The sequence below is a fragment of the Mchenga conophoros genome, linkage group LG12, assembly GCF_057382185.1.
Source record: "Mchenga conophoros isolate Kocher_MC1m ecotype Shallow Benthic linkage group LG12, M_conophoros_male_GT1.1, whole genome shotgun sequence".
Lineage (NCBI taxonomy): Eukaryota > Metazoa > Chordata > Actinopteri > Cichliformes > Cichlidae > Mchenga > Mchenga conophoros.
This window is the reverse complement of record NC_140537.1, coordinates 15,858,711-15,881,757: the sequence shown is the minus strand read 5'-3', so window position 1 is coordinate 15,881,757 and position 23,047 is coordinate 15,858,711. Positions and strand designations below refer to the sequence as shown.

The 23,047-nt window shown below is 40.9% G+C and overlaps 3 protein-coding genes across 11 annotated transcripts in view; 2 read left to right on the top strand and 1 right to left on the bottom strand.

Moving 5' to 3' along the window:
- Positions 1-1,454: 1,454 nt before the first annotated feature.
- Positions 1,455-6,253, bottom strand: ido1 (indoleamine 2,3-dioxygenase 1). Of its 2 annotated transcripts, none has more exons than XM_085294025.1 (10): positions 5,889-6,253; positions 5,194-5,289; positions 5,004-5,093; positions 4,770-4,888; positions 4,656-4,670; positions 4,461-4,560; positions 4,223-4,340; positions 2,969-3,020; positions 2,719-2,867; positions 1,455-2,631 (listed from the first exon to the last, which is right to left on the bottom strand). In XM_085294025.1, the coding sequence occupies exons 1-10, from the start codon at positions 5,982-5,984 to the stop codon at positions 2,234-2,236; spliced, it is 1,233 nt and encodes a 410-aa protein (XP_085150151.1). In that variant the 5' UTR covers positions 5,985-6,253; the 3' UTR covers positions 1,455-2,233. The 2 variants fall into 2 exon arrangements, with proteins under 2 accessions (XP_085150151.1, XP_085150150.1); XM_085294024.1 differs by having other exon boundaries at positions 5,004-5,123; positions 5,889-6,231.
- A 473-nt stretch (positions 6,254-6,726) lies between these two features.
- On the top strand, positions 6,727-18,652 carry rhobtb2a (Rho related BTB domain containing 2a). 7 transcript variants are annotated; one of them, XM_085294017.1, is made up of 11 exons: positions 6,727-7,210; positions 7,330-7,474; positions 10,905-11,106; positions 11,203-11,306; positions 11,398-11,583; positions 11,686-12,626; positions 12,729-12,847; positions 13,457-13,607; positions 13,719-13,807; positions 14,683-14,788; positions 14,903-18,652. In XM_085294017.1, exons 2-11 carry the CDS (start codon positions 7,455-7,457, stop codon positions 15,106-15,108), a joined length of 2,124 nt encoding a protein of 707 aa, XP_085150143.1. In that variant the 5' UTR covers positions 6,727-7,210; positions 7,330-7,454; the 3' UTR covers positions 15,109-18,652. The 7 variants fall into 7 exon arrangements, with proteins under 7 accessions (XP_085150143.1, XP_085150147.1, XP_085150145.1 ...); XM_085294021.1 differs by having other exon boundaries at positions 6,727-7,220; XM_085294019.1 differs by having other exon boundaries at positions 6,727-7,250.
- Positions 18,653-18,701: 49 nt separating this feature from the next.
- The window catches only part of pebp4 (phosphatidylethanolamine binding protein 4), a 53,428-nt gene continuing 49,082 nt past the window's right edge, over positions 18,702-23,047 (top strand). The window contains exons 1-4 of one of the 2 annotated variants that reach the window (XM_085294026.1): positions 18,717-18,816; positions 19,725-19,778; positions 19,924-20,021; positions 21,681-21,807. In XM_085294026.1, the coding sequence (XP_085150152.1) occupies positions 18,814-18,816; positions 19,725-19,778; positions 19,924-20,021; positions 21,681-21,807 (282 nt within the window). In that variant the 5' untranslated portion in view covers positions 18,717-18,813. Of the gene's footprint in view, positions 18,817-19,724; positions 19,779-19,923; positions 20,022-21,680; positions 21,808-23,047 lie in introns of both variants that reach the window. The other variant, XM_085294027.1, reaches the window with a different exon arrangement.

Genomic DNA, 23,047 nt, shown 5'->3' with positions numbered 1-23,047 from the left:
AAATAGATGTTTGACAAAGATAATGAAGTCAAGATGAGTGGAAAGTTGAAACCCAACACCAAGTCACCTACTGTGCTGTATGTGTAGCCCATAATTCCAGACTACACCCGTCATGTGCACGCCAAAGACAATCAGTCCCTCCCTGCTGCCATCGAGGCTGCTCCCTCACAGGGTGAGAAAAGGTCCTGGCTTTGCTTGGCTTGAGGTAAGCAGCAGCATCATAAATTCAATTTTGAAATAACAGAATCCAGGATATCCCGTGGTTAACCACCAAGGCACAGATATCCGATTCTCTAACCAAAAGGACAACCCTTGTCTGTTATCCTGTCAGATAGCTGGAATATGGATGTCTTAGGAGATTTCTCAAAAAACAGAGACTCCTGATGCGTGCGGCAGTGAAGAAATGTCACATATTTAACAATCACGACTAAACTTTTGCAGCCGATATGAACCTTTAAGGCAAAACTTGACACCTTTCACCCTATTATTTACATAATACATGTCACAACCTTGTTAGTACAGGTGTGTTCATGCACATGTGTCATTCCTATACTGAAACCAGCTGTGTGATGCAAGGTGAAACTATAGCGGCCATAGAGGCCCAGCCCCGACTACACAATGAAGACATCCTTAGAGATGGCCTGTGTTTACTGTAGGGTTGTCAGGGAGTCCTCCACCTACATGGCAATAAGGAAAGACATTATTTACTTTGGCTGGACAATGATGGCTCTAATCAGATCCCCATGATGTGAATACACTGTTCGGCCTATCACCACCCATTTCCAGTTTCTGTTCACCTTTCACCTCCTCGCCTAAGACCTCCCTGTCATCTTATAGAAACATTCTCTATGGCTGCCTGAGTGCCTCGGTTTAAGTACAAAACCCACAAATGACACCCAGCTTAATTTGAAATTTGTAGGTATTTGCTCTGAATTTGTCAGAGTAAACTGAAATTAAAATTGCTGTCTCCATATGCACAGACACATATCTCTCACGCTAAAACCTTTCACAGGCCGCGTGTGTAATTGTGTTCTCTCCATTTGCCTCTTCTATTGTCATTCCCGCTCACCAGCATGTGAAAAGAGTTCAAGATAAAGTAGGTCACTCAGGTTGGGGAAACTGTCATGTCTAATTGCCACACCATCTCTCTTATCTGATCTGGCGAGGCTGTTATTGTAATGAAATACCAGTGGAGATGAGCCAGGAAAGGAGAAGATTACACAGCATGAGCCATTCATGGCACAATCCATCCCTTCATTGCCCTGGGTTTTCCACACAGTGGGTTCAGGAAGTATGGTGGGGCATGTGAGGGCTGGATGTGGGCTGGAGGAAGAAGGCAGGATAGCTGAGGTAACCACTCTGATAAGTCGATGCGTCTCTGCTCTGCTTTGTGTTCTGACATGACAACCCTGTTTTGAATCAGTGCCACGAAGTTAAGACACAACAAAGGACGATTATTTTCTGAGATGGAAGAGTCAGGTTCCATCCTGGTACTTTAATGAGTGGATGTCAATTTCAATACATCATCACAAGACTGCAATTAATGAATAACACATTATCATCATGGGGTCAGTTTTGCTTGTCAAGGCCAAATCAGGCTTGCTTCTCTCATAGGCTGCCCACTCTGGTAGCTCATCGTAATGCTGCCCTTTAGTGCCCTACCATGGTTTCACACGGTACTGCAGTACTTTATTTTCCCTGATTATTTTACTTAAAAGCAGAAAGTCAGTTGTTTTTACTTCCATACCAGCGGTGGATGATTTAAGATAATCTTCAGGCTGGAGAAACCAAGAAATCTTTGTGATTTGAAAAATACACTTGATCTTGGTTTCTCAGTCTCATTTACCAAAATTACAGGAGTGTTAGTACTGATTTCAACTGTTTAATGTTTAAATGTCATCAAAATATTTGGATCTTGAAATGATGCTCTTTTTTTCACATTCCAGTTCAGATTAAAGAAGCGATTAGTGGTTGCGTGTAATGGAAAGCAACAGTAGTGGTTTAAATCATGGTTTGGATCGATTGACGGGTATCACTCGTGTCTATTAGGCTGAGGTTTGTTTACAGACCCGCCAAAGCTACATGGAAGACAATCAAAAGAGGCCCCTCGCTTTCATTCTGCCAAAAGCTATCCTTTTAAAGACAAGTGAAATAGTGCGGAAAGTCATCAGAGTTGATTTTTCTGGTGGTTTTATTTGATTTGCATGACTCGCGGTTCCTCTGTGATGACAGTTCAGCTGTGATGTTTTATTTCTCTGCTCGCCTCGGGCAGCAACGTATCTTTTGTTTGATCCCTCACAGTTTTTAGGAAAGACATTATGCTTGAGCCTCCGGTGCCCCTCTCCTCAAGTGCTGTGGGTGCTCTGCTGATCATCTCGCCATCTGAGTTGTGGTTTTGGTCACGCAGTTGTCGAGCACGGGCAGCAGGTACTGTGATAAAGCGGCTGACGACATTGATGTGGTAGCTGCGCAAAGCCAGCAGCTTTTTAACACAGAGATCGAAGACATTGTTGAGGTCCTTGCGATCTTGCTGCTGGACAAAACTCCTCAGGGACGGCTGCAAGGAGATGTCGTTGATCAGTTTCTTGTGAAGGGGTGGCATGTACTCCCTCATGTAGATTAGAAAGGAAGCTGGGGAAAAAAAAAAGCAGTGAATTCTTTACATTCATCTCTGGCACAGTTGGGATCATGTTATTGACAATTCGTCAGCCTTTTTACCACTTTTTGGTTCATGTTTGACTCCCAGAAGCTCGTCAAAACAGTGCAGCAGACTGCTTTGTGCAGCACTCCCTCCTGAATACCTCATCGGCGCTGTCTGGACCCCTTCATAAACCAGCCCCTTTGGCATACACGGGTTGTCTTTCCATCTAAGTATGATTATGTGACACGGGCACGCACATAGGTCTCAAAAACATGTTTCACTTTGCAACTATGTGAATCGAGAGAAAACAGCAATAGATTTCTATACCCAGACAGGTAGATCCTCATAATGCCATAGAAGACTGAAGGGTCCACATGCACTTAGGGAAGAAAAGAAAACAGTTGTTAATGGGATTCATTTTACAATAATCACGAAAAAAAAGAAAAGAAAAAGGCAAGAATTGAATCATTTGCAATCATTAAAAAACGTTTTTCTTTCTTTATCAATGAACCTATCCCAGCTGGCTTTGGGCAAGAGGCAGGGTCATACATTTCAAGACAGCACAGGTAAACATTTCAGTCATTTACAAATAACTCCCAATTTAAATTTAAAAAGATTCAGGGAAGGGAGTTTTCTACCCGTGTTAAACATCATTTAAAGCTCTGAGAAGTCTTTGTATGCTGAAAGCAAACAACAAACAGCTGTGATCTTTGGACCCTCGGCTGCCACTGCATTGCAAACTATGCTAAATTATTTAACTGCATAAGGATAAAAACACTTTTTGAAACACAGTTAACAACTCAACCAAAAAAAAACATACATACTGTTTAAACAAGATAGAGAACATCATTTCAGCAATCATACCGCATCATATTCCATACATATTAGAAAAGCAAGACCAAAGTTAAACAAGTCCATGTCCTGAACTAACCCTAACCCTGTCTACAGCATAATGTTTTGGGAGACCTGGGTCGTTGACCCAGAGTTTTGAGTTTTCATTATTATTGAACTTTGATTTTGCCATTATTTATCATTTCTAGTCTTTTGGTGTCTTTGTTAGAGTTCTCTGTCTTATGGTTTATGTTTCTGTGTTCTATAGTTGCTCTGTCTCCCCTGTCAGCTGTATCCCCTTGTCAAGTCCGTGTCTCTGTGTTATGTTTCCTGTTTTACTTTGAAAGTCCGTGTCTCATATTAATGTATCTGGTTTTGCTTCCCTTGTCTCGTTAGCCCTGATTTGTCCCAGCTGTGTTTCTCTCCTGTCTCTCATTCACTGATTGCTCCCTCTGTGTATTTAAGCCCTGTGTTTTCCTCTGTGTTGTGATCTACTGTCTACCATGCTGTGTGGTTTGCCTGTCAACTGGTTTGGTGCTTAGTTTATGTTCTTAGTTCAGTTAGGTTTCTGTTTTCTACCATCCAGCAATAAAGCTGAGTTTTTTGAATTAACGTTTGCCTCCAAGTGTCTGCACATTGGGTCCTCCTTACCACCACTCCTGCCTGCACATCAGCCTTCACATAACATAACGTGCAAACATTTTTGGAAAAAGGCTGTAACACATTTAGGTTTTACATCTGAATAAGTACCTTGCATCAGTTTGAGTGCGTCAGTCATGTCCTCAATAGACCGGCTGATGATCTCCAAGCCTCTGGCCACAGCCTCGGTGTCGCCACACCTCACACCATTGATCACCGTGGGAATATTCTACAAAGCAGTGGTTCGGTTAGAAATGTCCTCGCTTTAAGGGTGCCCTTATATTTGTCTGTTAACAACAATTATCAAGTGCACATTTTAGGATGTTTCCTGTTTTTAATGTATCTTCACCTTCACCGCAGGAACTCCAGCTAGCTCCACCAGCAGAGTGACCAAGAAGAAACCTCGGGCACTTTCTCCACCCGGGAGGCTGACCAACAACTCCAGGTTCCTGTTTGACAAATGTAAGCCATGAAACTTTGTGCATATTATAGTATGATAGCACATATTGTATTATACTGTGTGCAGAAACAGAATTTTACTCACTCCATGTTGAAAGGCCTGGCACAGCAGATATACAGATGGACATGAAAAACAGGACATATTTATACACATTTGCTGGGTTTACTCAAACTGCTGGCAGGAGATTAGCGGCCTTACCCGTCAGGATCTTTCCTCTTCCAGTTAGCCAATACTGCATCTGCATGTGTGATAATTGGGGGAAGCCCTAAGCGTTGTGACACCTCCCAGTATGGAACAGCCAGACTGCGTGGCAGTATCTTAAAAGAATATGAAAGAGAAATCAGTCATAATAACTGAATCACTTAAGGTAACATGTAGCATTCAGAAAACAGGAGGCAAAAGAAAAAGAAAAACTAACAGACAGTTAGTTACCTCAACTGTATCTTTCTCTCCCTCCTCCCAGACGTAGCCCATGGTCATCATGCTGAGAGCCAGGTGGGCCAGTCGTAACTCTTTGTGTTTCTGCAGAAAGTTGCTGCTCAGCAGTGGCATCTGGTCATAGACAACTGTACTGAGCAACTGCTTCACAGTCATCGTGAATGGTGCTTGTCATTATAAATACCTTGTTAATACGGGAGCGCAACTCGTGGGACTGCGCAAGCTCTGGGATTCTCAGGGCGATATCCATCCATGGCTGGTAATAAGGTGGAAGCTCTTCCTTTAAATGCACATCATGAGAAAATGTTAATGTTGGTCAGTACCATTTAACACAACTGTAGTTGGTGTAAAATGCAAACAAATCCAAGTTCATGTTGTCCTCAAATGGCAAAGCAACAAATTCACTAAAATCCAAATGGCTCAAGGGGCTCAAAATGAAATGTTCACAACTTGTGACCATCATGTGTGTTGTGTGCTTGTGTCCAAGCAGGACCTTAACTTACTAAGCTTCTTTTTTAGGAACCAGTTCTCCCATCCATCACTGTGCTTCATGTTTTATTTCTGACTACAGAAGTTATGAACATTATTGTTCTCTCCATTTTTGCTCTCTTCTATATGCAAAAATGTGATTTTGTAAACGTCTTCCAGGAATAATGCTCACTTCCTTCATCTTTGTTGGTCTCAATCAATACTAAAGTTAATATTTTTATAACAGCTTTTTTGGCGCTATAAGGATTAATGTAATTGGCAAATTCTTATTAAAGGTTTGGTTTTTAAGTAATACAATGTGAATAAAATGTAATAATGTTACATCACAAACTTGAAACAAGCAAAGCTAAAATAACACACACAGAACTTCAAAAGAGCTTTTCAACGTACCAAAGGATCTGGAAGGATGAAGCCGAGTTCTTCTGAGACATGGTAGGACTTCAGAGAGAAGAGAGCTTCGGTCTGGTCTGTTTCAGCAGAAGCCATAGAGAAAACAAAGCAAGCACCAAAAACTGCAATGATCCTCTGACAAGCTGAATGATCCCGGACACCCCAGTCTGGCTGGACTTGAGCACAAAGGTATTGCTTACACAACCTTTATACCTGAGTTCTGCTGTTGCACAATTCCAACTGTAGAAAATCAATACTTCACTTTGTGAATCATATAGTATGAAACAAATAATCGGTGTCACGCTTGGTTGATCTATAACCGTCCAAACTGTTAAAGTTATGCAAAGAAGAAACTAAAGCCAGTTGGGATGCTTTGCATGTTGTAAAAAAAAAACGCCTTGTTGTTTTCCCACATTTCCTACGGGTTATCAGGAACGTAACTGATAACAAATAAGGAACAGATATGTTACTTTTACAAAAGCACAATCATTTGTTTATCAGCCTTTTGTTTAAGAACTCTTTGACAGCAGATTCATCTGAAACAATAAATAAATACGCTAATAATGAGTTAATAACGTGCGTAGGCGTGTCTTTTTCAATTTGTATTCATATCCTGAAGATAACACGCTCTTTATGTTTTGACTGAGAGCTATAAAAGACTGCTACTTAAACAAAAGTGCTCCATATATCTGGAACAAACTCCCAGAAAGCCTCAGATCAGCTGAAACACTCAGTTTATTTAAATCCAGGTTGAAGACTCACCTATTCTCAGCTGCATTTGAATAAAGCACCAAATCCACACTTTTAAGCTTAAATTTCAAAACTTATATTTTAACTACTGATTTTATTTACTGTTTTTTTTAATCAATTTTAAATCATGCTTTTTATTATTTTTGTTTTTTAATGTCTCTGTAAAGCACTTTGAATCACCTTGTTGAATTGTGCTATATAAATAAACTTGCCTTGCCTATAACATTTTATGCCGCGTGGCTTTTATTTTGAAGGGACTTTCTCTACCCTCTATATAAAAGAGGATTAAGTCAAATTTAGACTGTCAGCCTCACCTGCTGGAGGAGACTGAACACTGCAGTTTCCTTAAACCAAACCATGCACCGCACAGTGTATGTGCGTAAACAGTAAATGAATCAGGCCAGTAATACTCAGTGCTCCAGAGCGCCAACAAACCGGCATTTCACTTTGCGATTTGTCACGTGTTTTGGAAATACTGAATGAAATGAACCCGCACTAGGACATGAATCTGTTGGAGAAGTTTCTTTGTTAAAATCAGCTCAGCGGTCTGATTTCTTTTTGAGCAACTCCACGTAAGCTTCGGTATTGTAACATTTGCAAGTCGGTGTAAAGGTCAGCTGTAATTTGATCCTCTTGCTTCTGAAACATAGATAACAAACACCAGACTGCATTGTTGTGCTTTCTAACACAGATGACAAAATAACTGGAACACTGAGGCTGAGGACAACAGCGGTCTGCCAGGGAGCTGGACTTTAAGGAAGTGCTACTTCACTGACAGTGCAAACTCACTTTTAGTAGGCCTTAACTTTGGAAACCATGGCTGTCAGTACCCATGAGTGAGTTATTTTTTTTCTTTTGTGCGTGTGTGTTAAATCACTGAAGTTAAACAATAGCTAAACTTCCTGCCAATTAGATCCATTGATATGTTTTTGCAGTTAAATAGCTGACATTAGCTAGCTGCTGACACTGAAGGATGATGTATGGTGATTATGATAAATGTCAAGTAAATCCAGGAGAATCTGATTCACTGAACACAGTTGTTTTAATGCTGAAAATAAAAGCTTTAACACAAACTGATGAACGGCGGTGACTTACAGATCTACGACTCTCGTAGGTCTCTTGGGTCTTTATTGCTAAGTAAGAAGCTCCAAACAGAATCATTTTGGTAATATGAAAGAAAAATAATTCAAATTTGGGAATTTAAAAGTCAAAGTACGTGCTTGCGACCAATGTTCCCTCTAATTTTTCATGTGTCTGAGCGAACACACAAACTCCCTGAGCGGTCCCTTGGACCACTGTGAGCAACATCAGTAGACATGTCCACTGTGGTCACGCCAGCATCGAATCCATCCAAGTTACATGGTTTATTAATTAATTGGCTAATTATTAATTACAACATTTACATTTATGTTAGACTACTTTTAATTAACTGCTTTAGCCCACTGGCGCAGCCAGTCACTTACTGACTAACACTGCAAAACAGAATTGTTAAAGTTTCAATTTTAATTTCAAATCAGGTTAGATTTTTTTGTGCGCAACGCAGATTTTTTGTGCGCAGAGACCGTGCCAGCATTGCGCAATTGCGCACGCGCGCAGCTTAGAGGGAACATTGCGTGACACTGTAATGACGAGGCAAATGTTAACAGTTAACGTATTTGTAGTGATATTGTGAGTCATATCAAAATATAAAATGTGCACTTCATAACAACTTGTAAAAAAGGGACAGAGTCTCAAAAGTCTGCTAAAGTCTGTGTATTTCCTTTAATATATTTGTATTATTTCTTAATTTCTATTAGTGTTTAAGCGTTTTTTAGTTAGATTGTTATTATTTTTTTCTTATTGTTGTGGTTTTTTTTTATTAATTTATTTATTTACTTACTAATTGTATTGAGTACAATCTAACTTCGTTTTCATGGTGTGGTAGTGTCACAATTACAGTGAAGTCTCTTATGTCTTAAACAAACAGGAATTTATTCCGTTTTTGTCGTGTATCCGACATGCCTGCAAGTTGCTGCACGTGTAGGGTGTGTGAGTGTGTGTGTGTTTTAGTGTATACATGCATTCAAAAGTTAATCCCTGGTCTTTCTCCGCTGTAAATCCACCTGACACACCCCTTCTTACACCACTATGATTAGAAGGGAGCTGATCATTCATGCTTAAAGTGTCCGAGGTCTCGCGGGTTGCATGAATTAATCATAACCTGGGCTAAATAAAGTATAAAGTATGAGCGGATCAGTGTTTTGTAATAAATAGGTTTGGGGGTTTTCTTTTTTCTTTTTTTCCCGTCTGTGCGCCTGCCTATTATTAGCTACGCAGGCCATCCAGTAAGTGGAGGTGGGTCTATGACGGCCAGGGCTGCAGCTCTGCATCGCACCGTTAGACTTCACCTCAGCGTCCGCGTTTCTGCCAGTGCCATCGGGCTCGTCACACCGATCCAGAGCACCTTTCCTGAAACATCGGCTATTTCCAAACCTCGTTCACCTCGCCTTGAAGATGAAGTTAAATACGAGCTGCCGTCAGGTGCAAGACGCATCCGATGGAGCCCTGCTTTTTATCTCGTTCATCGACCAACCCGATGCAGCACTTCCTTATGTTGCGGTAAGGATGGTCGGCAACCGTTATGACCACAGCGTCAGAGTGGTTTTAATTCGCTTATTTTATGGGGGGAGGCTGGTTTTTGCGATGAACTCGGAGCCGGATAAACAGGCTCAAGAGTCAGTGACGGGGCGTTACATAACGTGTAATGCAGCAGAGCCTCATGACTAGTGTCTCGGTGGTGGAGGGAGGCACTGTTCGGTCCTTCTGGTAGGGTATGCACGTTTTTATCATCCTTGTTATGGCAGATAACCGAGGCTCCTTAAAAAATGTGTTTTTAAGATGATCGACTTAAGGCACTGTGCGTTATATAGTATATCTCACCACATTTTAAAAAATCATTAATTAATTCGTGAGTTGCGCATTGTAGTCTGTAACAGGAAAGGGCATTTGAATGAGCAATTGTAGGGGCGGGGTATCTCTATAGTATCAGACAGGCCCAGCCTAAGGTCAGACTGCGAGTTGTTTTGAAAGGTGAGAGAAGCCTATGGTGATGCGGACTATGCAGTGAATGAAGAGCCCGATTTTTTTATGAATGGCTACAAAGTGACCATGAGGCAAAGAAATCATAGTAACCCTTGATAGTAATATTTAGAGCACTGTGTGAACCAAAGTAAGCAAATGATGCTGCAAAAGTGTTTTGGATAGAAAGTCCTTTTAGTATAAGAACAGCAGAAGTTATGCTTTAGAAAGGGAGCTGCTTTTTTGTTTTTTCCTGATAGTGGGCACTTGACTTCCAGGTAGGGGTAGCTGGCTTCATTCATAAGAAGGCAGCACTATCTGAGAATATAAATATGAATGGAGGCTATATTCCAGTCCGCTTACGCTTTCAAGAGGGGGGGGGGCTCGGATGGAGATTTCTTGTTTATTCGTGTAAGCTCTGGATGTGTAAATTAAACATGGCGTGACTTGGGTTTCAGATGGTTCAAAATCACGTTACGACACGTAACAGTGGTGTTGTCTCTATACATCAAATCAAAAAAGAGCATAAATCACAGAGGCTTGTCTGATATAGGGTCTAACACACTGACACCAACCACAGTTCCCTTGGAAACTGGAACAGCGACCTAAATCGTCAGCAACCATTTTCAAGACACAGAAATAGTCTGTTTACCTATTCCTATTGTTTCATTTAGGTACATGCCGCATGCATGAGGGCTGTGATGACTTAAGTTATAAGCTCTGAGGTATAAGGTTGGGGTGCTATGCTTGAGATGTAATGACATGGGGAAAAAAGAAAGGGAATTTTAGGTTTGCTGATGGTTGGAAGAATTGCAGGGATGTGTCACACATGTAGCATTGCAGCAGCCTTTATTAAAAGAGGAGCAGTAGCATTTAAACTTATTTAACTCTTTTGAAACTAAGAGTGCCTTTTCTCTACCTTTTAATTAAGGTTGAATAAAACCAACCTATCGCCTAGCTCTGATTTGCTGTATATTTCCCGTTGTTGTTTGCTCAGTACTTTCATTCTTTTCTACATCAGGAACAATAAAAGGGAACCTGTGAATAGACACAAGGAAGTCACGAGACCATCCCCTGATAGCTCTGCAGGCAGAATTAGCAGTGCAGATGAAGCCTTGTCAGTGTCAGTCCCTGTAGCGTTCATGGCAGGGTAGTATAGGACTGAAAGTGCTAATACACGACTTTCTGCACACCTTTATATTCTGACAGGCCCCAGCTGACGGATTCTGATATGGACTATGAGAGACCAAACGTTGAAACTATCAAGTGTGTGGTGGTAGGAGACAATGCAGTTGGGAAGACCCGCCTCATCTGCGCCCGGGCCTGCAATGCCACCCTGACTCAGTACCAGTTACTCGCCACACATGTACCCACGGTCTGGGCAATTGACCAATACAGAGTATGCCAGGAGGTGAGTAAGAAAGCTCAAATAGTTTGGGTTTTTTGTCCCTTGATATAGAGAAGCTGGTGGTTGTAGAAATACAAATATTTTTTTGGCATCTATCAGGTTTTGGAGCGCTCAAGAGATGTTGTGGATGATGTCAGTGTGTCACTCCGCCTTTGGGATACTTTTGGAGACCATCATAAGGACCGGCGTTTTGCATATGGCAGGTGGGAAAATGTGAAATTCTATGGTCTTTTTACCATCAGTTGCTTTCATCTTACCTGAAATAAGCAAGTTTGCCCTCTGGCTTCCCTTCAGGTCTGATGTTGTGGTCTTGTGCTTCTCAATCGCCAATCCCAACTCTCTGTACCATGTAAAGACTATGTGGTACCCTGAGATCAAACACTTCTGTCCCCGTGCTCCTGTCATCTTGGTAGGCTGTCAGCTGGACCTGCGCTATGCTGACCTGGAGGCAGTGAACAGGGCACGGAGGCCTTTAGCTAGGTACTCAGTTTTGCATTTATCTCTCTATATGCAAGAACCTTCAAGTTTCATGGCCGAAAGGTTGATTTACTTCCGATTAACTTCTGATATGTTATTTTTCAGACCAATAAAATCCAGTGAGATTCTTCCCCCAGAAAGAGGCCGGGAGGTGGCCAAAGAGCTGGGAGTACCATACTATGAAACCAGTGTTGTTGCTCAGTTTGGAGTCAAGGACGTCTTTGATAACGCCATCCGAGCTGCGCTCATTTCACGCCGCCACCTGCAGTTTTGGAAATCTCACCTCAGAAATGTCCAGCGACCTCTCCTTCAGGCACCCTTCTTGCCACCAAAACCTCCCCCACCTATAATCACTGTGCCACCTCCCCCTACCACCACAGAGGAGCATCCAGCCGGTCTTCTCGAGGACCCACACTGTGCCGATGTCATCCTGGTCCTGCAGGAGCGACAAAAGATTTTCGCACACAAGATATACCTGGCGACATCCTCTTCAAAGTTCTACGACCTCTTTATTATGGACATGCAAAATGAGGAGACCGAAAAGCCCCCTCGGGGTCCGATCTCTGGGCGAGAGCTGCTGATGCGTGCCGCAAGCTTTGATGTTTGTGAGAGCAGCGATGATGGAGACAAGGCCAACCTGAGGGCCTGCACTAGTGATGGGACCTTGAAAGACTCCGAGGTCGCCCGGCGGGGCAGACTGCTCTCCTCGTGGAGCCGAGCCTTTGTCAGCATCCAGGAAGAGCTTGTGGACGACCCCATAACATACAGCCCCAGGCCTATGACTGTAGTCCACATGGACCAGTCCATGCAGCTCGGTCCTTTTCGAGCAGTTCTTCGCTACTTGTACACTGGCCAGCTAGACGAGAATGAAAAAGAGCTAATGCACATTGCTCACATCGCTGAGCTGCTGGAGGTCTTTGACCTGCGGATGATGGTGGCAAACATACTCAACAATGAAGCCTTCATGAACCAAGAAATCACCAAAGCCTTCCATGTGCGGCGGACAAACAGAGTCAAAGAGTGCTTGGCCAAAGGCACTTTTTCTGGTGAGAGCAAATCATTACATGTATTTGTTTGTCTGCCCAGCTTGAAGTAGAGTGGATGCCGGTGTAAGTGAGGTTTTACTAGCTCTCACTTCTGCGTTGCAGATGTAGTTTTCAAGCTAGATGATGGGACGATCATGGCCCACAAGCCTTTACTCATCTCTAGTTGTGACTGGATGGCAGCTATGTTTGGCGGGCCTTTTGTTGAGAGCTGCACCAAAGAGGTGAGTCGAGGACAGGCTAAAATCAGCCCTGTATGAAACACGTAGTTCAGCATTTATAGTTACATACTCATTACCAGTCAAATAAAAGTGCATTTAATTAGCTTATAATTAAAGAAAGCACACTTGTGTAGCACATCTCAAATACACAAAGTGGCTCGTGTAGCACACCAATGGACTACATGAAGTGTGTAAAAAGTATAATTAGAGGACTGCAAATCTGCTCTAATACAATTACACTGGCTTTGTGATCCAAGTGTACTGCAGTTCTGAGGCCTGCTAATTGTGCCTGATTCTACTATGAATTAAAAGTACTACAGATTCATAAAACGCCTGATAGGAGAAAAGGTTTTTAGATCGTTTGGAATTGAGATTGTGTCTTTTCAAATGATCCATAGTGTATCAGATAGCTCTGTAAAGCTATATTTAGATCACCTATGAAACTCACGATGTGTCCCTCTCTTGCTGCACAAAAAGTAAATATTTTTTGTAGTCTGATCGTGTAAAATGTTGTACAGGAGATTCCTTCTCGCTCTTCCTCTCTCTGTGCACACCTGCTGAATCCTTCAGGACCTGAATCATGTTATATTTTGTATGTTTTCTGCTCCTAAGGTGCTGTTCCCCAACACAACTCGCAGCTGTATGAGGGCTGTGCTAGAATATCTGTACACGGGCCGCTTTTGTTCTCGCTCGGATCTGGATGCAATGGAGCTCATTGTTCTTGCCAATCGACTTTGCCTCCCCCACCTGGTTGCACTTACAGGTATTACATTTGGTATCATTTTCCTGTAAAGTACAGGATTGTATGACATGCAGCCGCAGTGTGCCCTTCCAAGCTGTTGCCTACAGAGAGCAACTTTTATGTTTCTTTCAGAACTCTACACAGTAACAGTGCTGACGGAGGCGGCGATGATGGGGGCTGACATCGATGGAGATGTGCTGGTGTACTTGGATATGGCCCAGGTAGTGTGACCTGCCAATCATTCCGAGCAGGGATTGTTCTTAACGCACTTACACAACGCTGTGACAAAATAGATTTTCTTTTTATTATTAATGAGGGCATTTCTCAGAGGGGACTTCTCTTGAGGCTAAAATAGTTTTCACAGGCAGTAGGTGGGGCAAAAGACACATTAAATTAAACTGCCCTTACCTAGCTGAAGGATTTTTGGTGTAGTGAGCAACTGGGAGACAGGAATCATGCTCAGCACTGTACATCATCCTGTCATTAAGTTTCAAATGGGCATATTTTCCATTTACCCGGCAAGCTCATTTTGCTCATTTTTAATTTATTTGGTGCAATTCACCACTGAAACACAAACATTAAAATGAATTTTCATGTTGTTTTTTTAAATTACTACACTGCCGCCTGCTTTGCCAGACCAGAATATAGCAAACAAATCAAACTGGCTAATGGCTGTTAGATTTTTTTTGTTTGTTTTCTGTGTGTTTGTGTTTTCGCTTGTTAGCAAGGAAAAGAAAAGGGGTAGATTTGTGGGAAATATATTGGAGAAAGACTGTTGATATATATTGGAATCCTTAGAATTTGTTACTTTCTGCTGTACTTTGTTAGTTGCCATGCTAACTGCAGCATGCTAAAATTAGCACAGTAATGCTACCATGACTAAGCTTCTAAGTGCAGTACAAATTTACTTAATGGCTCTGACAAAGAAGTGTAAACAAGATAGTCTAAATGTAAGGTCAACTCAAATGGCCTCTGTACTCCAAATATAGATTGTTTTTTTTAATATGTGCACTTCATGTCAGCAAACCCCAGCACTGCTTTTTATCTCCAAAACAAAACACACAGAGTGATGATATATGACTTTGTGTGCTGACAGTTCCACGGTGCCCAGCAGCTCACTGGCTGGTGTCTTCACCACATCTGTACCAACTACAACAGCATCTGCCGCAAGTTTCCCCGAGATATGAAGGCCAAGTCTGCAGGTAACAAACATCTGATTAATCTTTAATGCTCTCCTCTCATTAGTAGCGAACACCAGTGTGAGACAGAGAGTAACTAAAGAAAAGATTGTCTTGAAAATATTTATTGTGATTCAGAGAACCAAGAATACTTTGAGAAACATCGCTGGCCGCCGGTGTGGTACCTGAAAGAAGACGACCACTACCAAAGGGCACGCAAAGAGCGCGACAAGGAGGACTACCTGTACCAGAGGAGGCAGTGTAAACGCAAGTGGCTCTTCTGGAACCTTCCTTCTTCCCCTAACTCGAACTCTCCATCTTCTGGCTCATCTGCAGTCATCTGACGGAGTGGTAAGGAGAGGCCCACTCTGCAGCGCGTCAGTGTGGATGCAAGCTGTAAAAGCTCCAGTCAAACATAAGCGCTGCTGGCTAGATATGCCCCAATTATTCAGGCACACAGTTACATTTACTGTTTGCTTACCTCTGCAGTCAAACAGCACTCCAGGTTTCCAAGCTCAGCTCAGTCTAGCGGTCAAAGTAATGAGTTTTGTTTCTTAGATTTTTAGCTTGTTATACGCGAGACTCAAATCTCAGTGATATGAACCTTACTGACAAACGGTACAGTATATCTGGCGCAAATATCACCTCACGTGGATTGTTGTGCGTTCTGCCACCTGAGTTTTAAGTTTAAAAAACAGGACTCTGCTGGCACAGAACCTTTCACCCGTGGTGTCATCAGTTACATTGAACTGATAACCAAGTGCTGCTAATCAGCTGCAACAACCAGCAATTCAACACAGAATTTAAGTCTCAGAGATATAACACACAGGATGTAACAATAGCATGGCCTACCTGGAAACAGTTACTCCGATCATGCCTATTATTATCATGGATGCATAAGTTATAAAATACTGGCAACTTCTACTCATGTATATTTTTGTACAGTCGTTCTATTTTTGAATGTGTACAGCTTGCATCACTGAAGGCGATGCAAGCCTGGACACAATCAACTTGTGATTTGTGTCCTCTTGTCACAAAAGGGCTGTCGTTTACATGAATTGATTCAGTGTCCGGAGACACAAGAGATCCCAAATCAGAGAAAGAATCAGTCTTTTCAGTAAAATGCCAGCAAAAACAAACCAGATCAATAATATTTACTACGTGTCATTCAATGAGGATTTTTATCAGTTCTTCACTGAAGGTTTCCGCTAGTTTCCCACAAAGCTGCATTTCTGGAGTTGAAGAGACCACGTGGACTCTGTGACAGCGATGTGTATCTCTCTCTCTCTCTGGTGATGATTTAGGCTTTAGCGATTGATCTTAGTTGATTAGAGGTTGCATTTGGATATGTAAGACTCGCGCATGCATGAGGCCTCCTCACGGCCCTTCATGTGAATTCATCAGTACATCTTCTACACACCCAGCACTTTCTGGACTCTTCTCTGCAGAGACAAACACACACACGAACTTCCAGTATTGGCATCCTTTTGAACAGCGTTAAGGACAGTTTGGCATCATGACACACTCAAACAGATCTTTATTATTTCTTTTAAAGGAACTGGGAACTGGCTGCATTGCTAAGATGTTCAAAATGTTTCCAAAACAGTTGTGAAAAGGTTTCAATCAAATCATTTTTCTTGATTTGTTTTGCACGCCTCACAGTATACGTTCAGAGCTGTCATCTACGGTTGTACTTGACTGTCAGAAGGGCTGCAGCATTTCGATCAGCAGTCACGGCGCTCAGTGAAGATGGGTGGTATTGTAAATTGTAAAAAAAATATATCAACTGCAAGTAACTTGCATCACTCTAATGTGCTGTTACCTAAAAATGTGCACTGCAGGCAGTGAGCAGAATTATACAGTATTACCGAGTAATACACACACACTGAATACAGACTTGACTCATCTGACTTGCATTTAGTTACTGTGCAGCTACAAACTTGTTTAATACTCATTGTGCTTACCTCCATTATATATCTTACTATACATACAATTTACAGGCAGTTCAAATATACAGTTGACTACTAGTAAAATAGGATAGTAAAGTAGACACATTGCATTATAAAGATCTACATTCATAAAACATGCTAATGCTATGTAAAAGAATCAGTTCCAGCATTTGCTTTTCAGGCTTGCTTTAATCCATTATGATAATTCTTTTCAACTGCATTTTAAGTAGACATAATTAGAGCCAAGAAAAGAGTTTAAAATAATTAAGTGGTATGAATTAATTCAGTGAAAAAGGCTAAATGTATTGCTTGTATTAATTCCTTGAGTAATAACTACACTGCATGAACAGAGCCCCGCCAAAATAGAAGACATTAATTTGCAGTCGTTTAAAAATGTAACGCATATCAGAGTGGTGGTCCTGGTGTTCGAAGCGCTATCTTTAAATTGCTGTCTTTTATATTAAATCATCTGTTGTTAAGCAAAGAAAAAATTGAGAACTTTCATTTTTAGGAATTTTAATCAGCAGCATAGATGACAGCAAACACCAGAAGGCTGATGACCCTCTGATTTTATTCTAATTCTGAATGTTTTTAAGTGCTCAATTATTTGAGTAATAGATAGTGTTTAGATAACTCAAAATACAGTTTGATGTACTTTAGCAGCAGGAGGGTCTATATTGCTATAGCTTGCCTTGATGGTAGGACTGATGAACTTCAAAGTTTGTTTAGACATGGTTTCCATTCCTCAGTGCATCGCATTTCTCAGCGAATCTTCTGCTGTTTTGCATCAAGAACACCTCATGCCTTAATGTACAGTGTACTGTAGTGTGTGCTATTGAATGTAAAGTAGTGTTACTGTGGTCACTAGTTTGTTTGCTATATCGTAAGCTATAATGGTGCTCTCTAGGCTGTGTGTGTATCTATAAATGTACATAATCCATAATTTGGATATAAAGCAATCAGTCAGTGTGTGATTCGAAGAGTCCAGTGAGTGTGTGTCAGTTTGAACACTGCTAAAGGTTTATGATTTTGTTTGTTTGTTTAAAGCTGAACGACAAGATTAAAGACTCTGGCTATTAAGGCCACACTAGACTAATGAGAAACCATCAAATTTGTGACATTAACCATGAAATTAATGCAGGGATTTCAAATTTTTGTTTCATTATTTTAAAGTTTCTTTATGTACTCCACTGAGCTCCAATTTCTGAGACTGCATAGTAGCAAAATGCTAAGATAGTGTGGACACTGGAAGCTAGATGGTAACTCTAAATGTAAATACATATATATTTGACTTCTGCAAGTCAAACTCGACATAGCAATCAATACAAGCTATTGCATAGGTTAACATACATACTGTTTTGTACTATGCATAATGAAATGTCTGACTTTGAAAGTATAAACTTGCACTGCTTTGTAGCACCGGGTTCTCTTCAAATTGCATTAAAGGGTACTGCAACATCATTAGATGAAGAAGTAGACAACATCAGGTTAAAATAAAGAAGAAGAAAAATAAGATCATGAATTATAAATTAGTTACTACTGGGGCCCTTTTCCATTTGTTTGGGTGCTAATATCACAGCTGCAGAGAAGCACAAACCAAAGGGAGCTTTAGCAGCACCAGGAATATATATTATATGCTGCACAATCACTACTGCATAGTTTAAGAGGCCTTGATCAGAAATGGTTGAATATTAAATAAAATTAAAAAACAAAACAAAACAATAACAGAAAAGAAAAGAAAAGAAAAAAAACTTGAATGTTTTCTCAGTGTTCAAAACCTGGATGACACTTTGTTTAGTCACCAGGTTTTTATTTTCTTTGTCTTCGTTCTCAAGAGCTGTTTTTATTGTTTGGGAGCTATAAATATGAAATTCTGTAGCATGTGTTCTTGAAAACGTGTAAATAATATTTACTAAATAAACAAAGAGCAACACGTGGAGTCCGGTATGGTGGAGTCTGTTTATTTGGTCGTGTTACGTGAAATTTGTGCAGCCTCATCACACGTCAGAAGGACCGAGCCCTGCGCAGAGGCGGCAGCAGCAGCTGAAGCAGAAGGAGGAACCTGCAGCCAAACAAGCCCCAGCCGACAACTTTTGAGACATGGTAATGTTTATGACACATGCATGCTACTATTCTTAATGCTAGTTTAGATTCCTATTGCCTGTGTGTAGTTTTATTTCAGGTTAGCTGTGGACTTGCGCAGACACTCCGACGCTCAGTAATACACTGCATAAATATAAACAAGCTAAAATAAGTAAAGGCTAAACTTGCTAGTGTTAGTAACACATTAAAAGACATGGGGACTCGCTTTTAGTACAGCCTTGAGTTTACCAGTAGAAAACAAAATATAACGGAAAGCAATGACGTGAAACGGAGATGGGAGCCATTAAAAGTTAAATATAGCATCTAATGCATTAGCAATTCTTGCGGTGTAGCGCGCGACCGGCTCGGTTTAAGGACACACGTGACATAAATTAAAAATTTGTGATTGGACAATGACGTTGCCTACAGCCGTGAGGACCCAATTCCGCCTGTGCTTTTTATGCAAACTACGTTATTTTTCTCTTGGTGTGCAAACATGCGTAGTGATATGCTGCTGACGTGTCATCTAGTCGAACAGGTGTAGGTGAGTTTAGATTAAGCTCTGATTGGCTGAGTGTGGCAGTAGGCGACCTAATTGTAACCAAACCTGATCAAGCACAAAGGACCGGGGAGGGCGGAGGCATACTAGCTTTGCTAATCAGCTGACTTTTAAGTAAGTGAAGGGGAAAAAGTTCAACTGTCCAGGCTAACTGCAGGTGATTGATTTGTGCTTTTGTGTGTCTTTTATGAAGATACTTCTTTATGATTGGAGTTTCTGTTCACACTTAAGCATCAATGTATCAATATGTGTCTACATAACATTAAAAACTACAAAATCACTTACAGCTGTGGCTTTCCAAAGACATTTATCTCCATCAATGTCTGGCAAACATGACGCTCATCATTGATTTTCTTTTGCTTTTGTGGAGCCACACTGCATTGATGAACAAGCAGAGCAAATAGAGACTCTTCTACATCTGCCGGTATGCACAATCGTTTGTTGACCTGGACCTGGACTGCCACTCTGTAATTCAATGTTTCTGAGAGCCTGTTGCTGCAGAATAACACTGTTTGACTCAGAATATTTCCTAAATGATAGATGGCTGGCTAATCGCTGTTGTTCTGCAGGCCATACTGGCTCCTATTTTTGGGCTCATCCTTTTGGGGCTGTTCCACACGGAAGCAAAACAACACACCCTCAGCTCTCAGGATGCTTCTTTCTGTCAGTAAGTCACCAATGAGAGCTGTGATCATAGTGTGTTTGCAATGATACAGTTGTGTTCATATATTTAAAATTTCTTTGAACTGTTCTTTTTCCAGGGTGGAACAGTTGCGCAGCTTAGAGTTATAATATGACAAGAATTAGGTGCACTAGTGTGAGTTTATTTTGGATTTTCTCCAATCCACACAGGGTCAAAAGTATGCATGCACAGTCTTTTCATAAGTGGTGCTGAAGATGCTGCAGTGTCTTTTAACTTGACAAGTCCAAGGCCTATTAAGTTCTTGGTAGTGATCATGGTTGACTACAAGTGGTAGTTTGTCTGTCACTGTGAAAAGGATTTGTTTGACAGCATTGGATCGACCAGTACTCAGAAAAATGGGAAAGTCTGAGGAGCTCTGAGAAGGGGAATTGTAGATTTGCACAAGCTGGGAAGGGCTACTTTGGAGCAATTTCTAAACAACTGCATATTCCAAATTCAAAGAACTGTACTTAAGTACAAGTTATTCAGATGTGTCACCACTTTGCCGTGGTCTGAAACAGGCGCCTTGAGGCGACTATTGCTGTGATATGGCGCCATATAAATAAAATCTAACTTTGAATTGAATTTTAACTGGAAAAAGACCCAACCTGTCACTCTCACATGAGAAGTAATTGAACAACCCAGGAACCGCCAAGGCTCAAGCCTGCCATAAACTGGAAACTGATTGAAGCAAGTTTTACATGAGGGGGTGCCAAACAAGTAAAAGGCCCCTTTTTCAAAGTCACATAAACAAGCCAAATGACTGCTAGAGAAAAGGTTTATGGTCAAACAAGGATTGAGCTGTTTCGCCAGAATGACAGGAGGCGTGTTTGGTGGACTGAAAGTGAGGCTTTCAAGCCTAAGACCCATGTACCAGCTGTCAGACATGGTGGTGGTAGCATCATGCTCTGGGGCTGTTTGGCTACCAGTGGTACATTACACAAAGTAGATGAAATAATGAAGAAGGTGGATTACCTCTAAAATCTTCCAACAGCGAGACAGTTGAAATCTGGACACAATTGGGTTTTCCAATAGGACAATCATCCCAAATATACATCAAACTGAATATGGAGTGGCTAAAGCAGGCTAACCTTAACCCAAAGACATCACCTCAACCTGATTGAAAATTGGTTAACTATGCTTAAAAGCCCAGCCTATGCCCGAACACCAATCAGTTTAAATGAATTCTACCTATTCTGCTAAGAAAAGTGTTAAAATATCCAGGCAGAGTTATTCCAAAGTGTCTGCTACAGGTGCATCTTGCAAAGTGACATTGAAACGAATATTAGTGGGGTAGCATGTATATACTTTTGACCCTTTGTGGATTTGAGAAAATCCAAAATAAATTCAAACTTGTGCACCGATTCTTGTTTTTTAAAGTCATTAAAGATGAAAGCTGTGCAATCATTCTTACCTGGAAAAAGAACCGTTTAAAAAAAATCATTAAACCCCCCAAATTACCATGACATCTATGCCCACAATGAGTGGAGGTAAACATGTCACCACAGCTGTATGCAGGCTATATACACTTTGTTAAACTACCTGTGTTTATCTTACGATGTGCATCTGTTCACTTCATCCTTAATACAACATAATACAAACTATATAGAATTAGTTTAATTTTAATATGTCTCTTCAATAAAGTGGTGAACTAGAGGTGATCTACCCAGAGCTGGACATTTATGAATGCCTCATAATCCCAAAGAGCCTCAGAGAGCAAGTCAGCCAAGTTTGGAAAGCCCCACAGGTGTACTTCTCTACTGCGCAGAAGGTAAGACCTCATTTAAGGAATGTCAGAGCAATGAAATAACCCCTTCTAATCCTGTATTTGTGTCCACAGAATAATTATTCCACTGCTGAGGGTTGTTAAATATGAGCATTTTGTCTTATTAGTTAAAGTATTCTGCAGGGAAAATGGTCAGAATTATTCTAGCAGTTATAGTTTGGGGGCAAAGTTAAACATTATATTTTGTCTCTGTGAAGACAGCGTTAAGTGGGGAAATATGCACATGCTTGTTTCCAACACTAGGGGGCAGGAATGAATAAAAAAAGGTTTCATGTGTACCTAAGTGGGACAGCTCTAGCGTTACATTTCTGAGAGGCATAATTTAAATAACAGCTTTCTAAATCATAAGTTAAAATAAAGTGTTTTTTATATATGTATCACAGAACACTTTAACTTTTGAGTATCCCTGTCCTCTTCTGTTACCACAGCTGCACTCGTCATTGTTTCATTGCAGCAGCCTCTGTCACCAGAGGGGGGTGCAATTACCCCACACTTGTAAGTCTCTCAAGGAACAATTGTCTCAAACAAAGGTTATGTTGTATCTGCACTTATAGTTTGTACTATGAAATTGTAAAGTTGGTAATATTGCTTGGTGTCCTCATTTCTGGTCTTTGAATGACTAAATGTAAAAAAGAAAAAAAATACATAACTCATAAGCAACACACAATAAATCACCACCCTCAGTTAGGTGTTAGTGGCAGTTATTAAAATGAGCTGCAACAGACAGCAAACAAAGATGTGAATGCTTCTCAGTAATGAATCTCTGACATGATATTTTTCACGAGTTAATAAAGTTTAAGATGAAAACAGTTTTAACTCAAGTTTAAAACACACTAAACACAAGATGAGAAAGATTTTTATCAGTACAGCTGAGAAGGATCCAGCCTAAATCACAAGTATTTAATTGAAGCTACAGCTTTAAATTTCTTGTTAGCCTTAATATTTTGGATAAGTTTAATTTGAATATGAATCAGATGATGTTTACTGCTTGTAAGAAGAAAATGACATTAACAATCCATGCCTAAATACAATTTATATATAATAGACTGAAGCAAGAATGGAAAATGAGGTGACAGTGCACCTAGCTGAGGATGCTTTATTGTTCTCTCCAAATCCTTACATTCAGATGATCTGTGTAGTGAAATTCTCTATGCGATTACTTATCAGTGGATCATTTTCTGTGTAGTTGTGAGCAGCAGATTGAAAGAGACATGCGACCCATTCC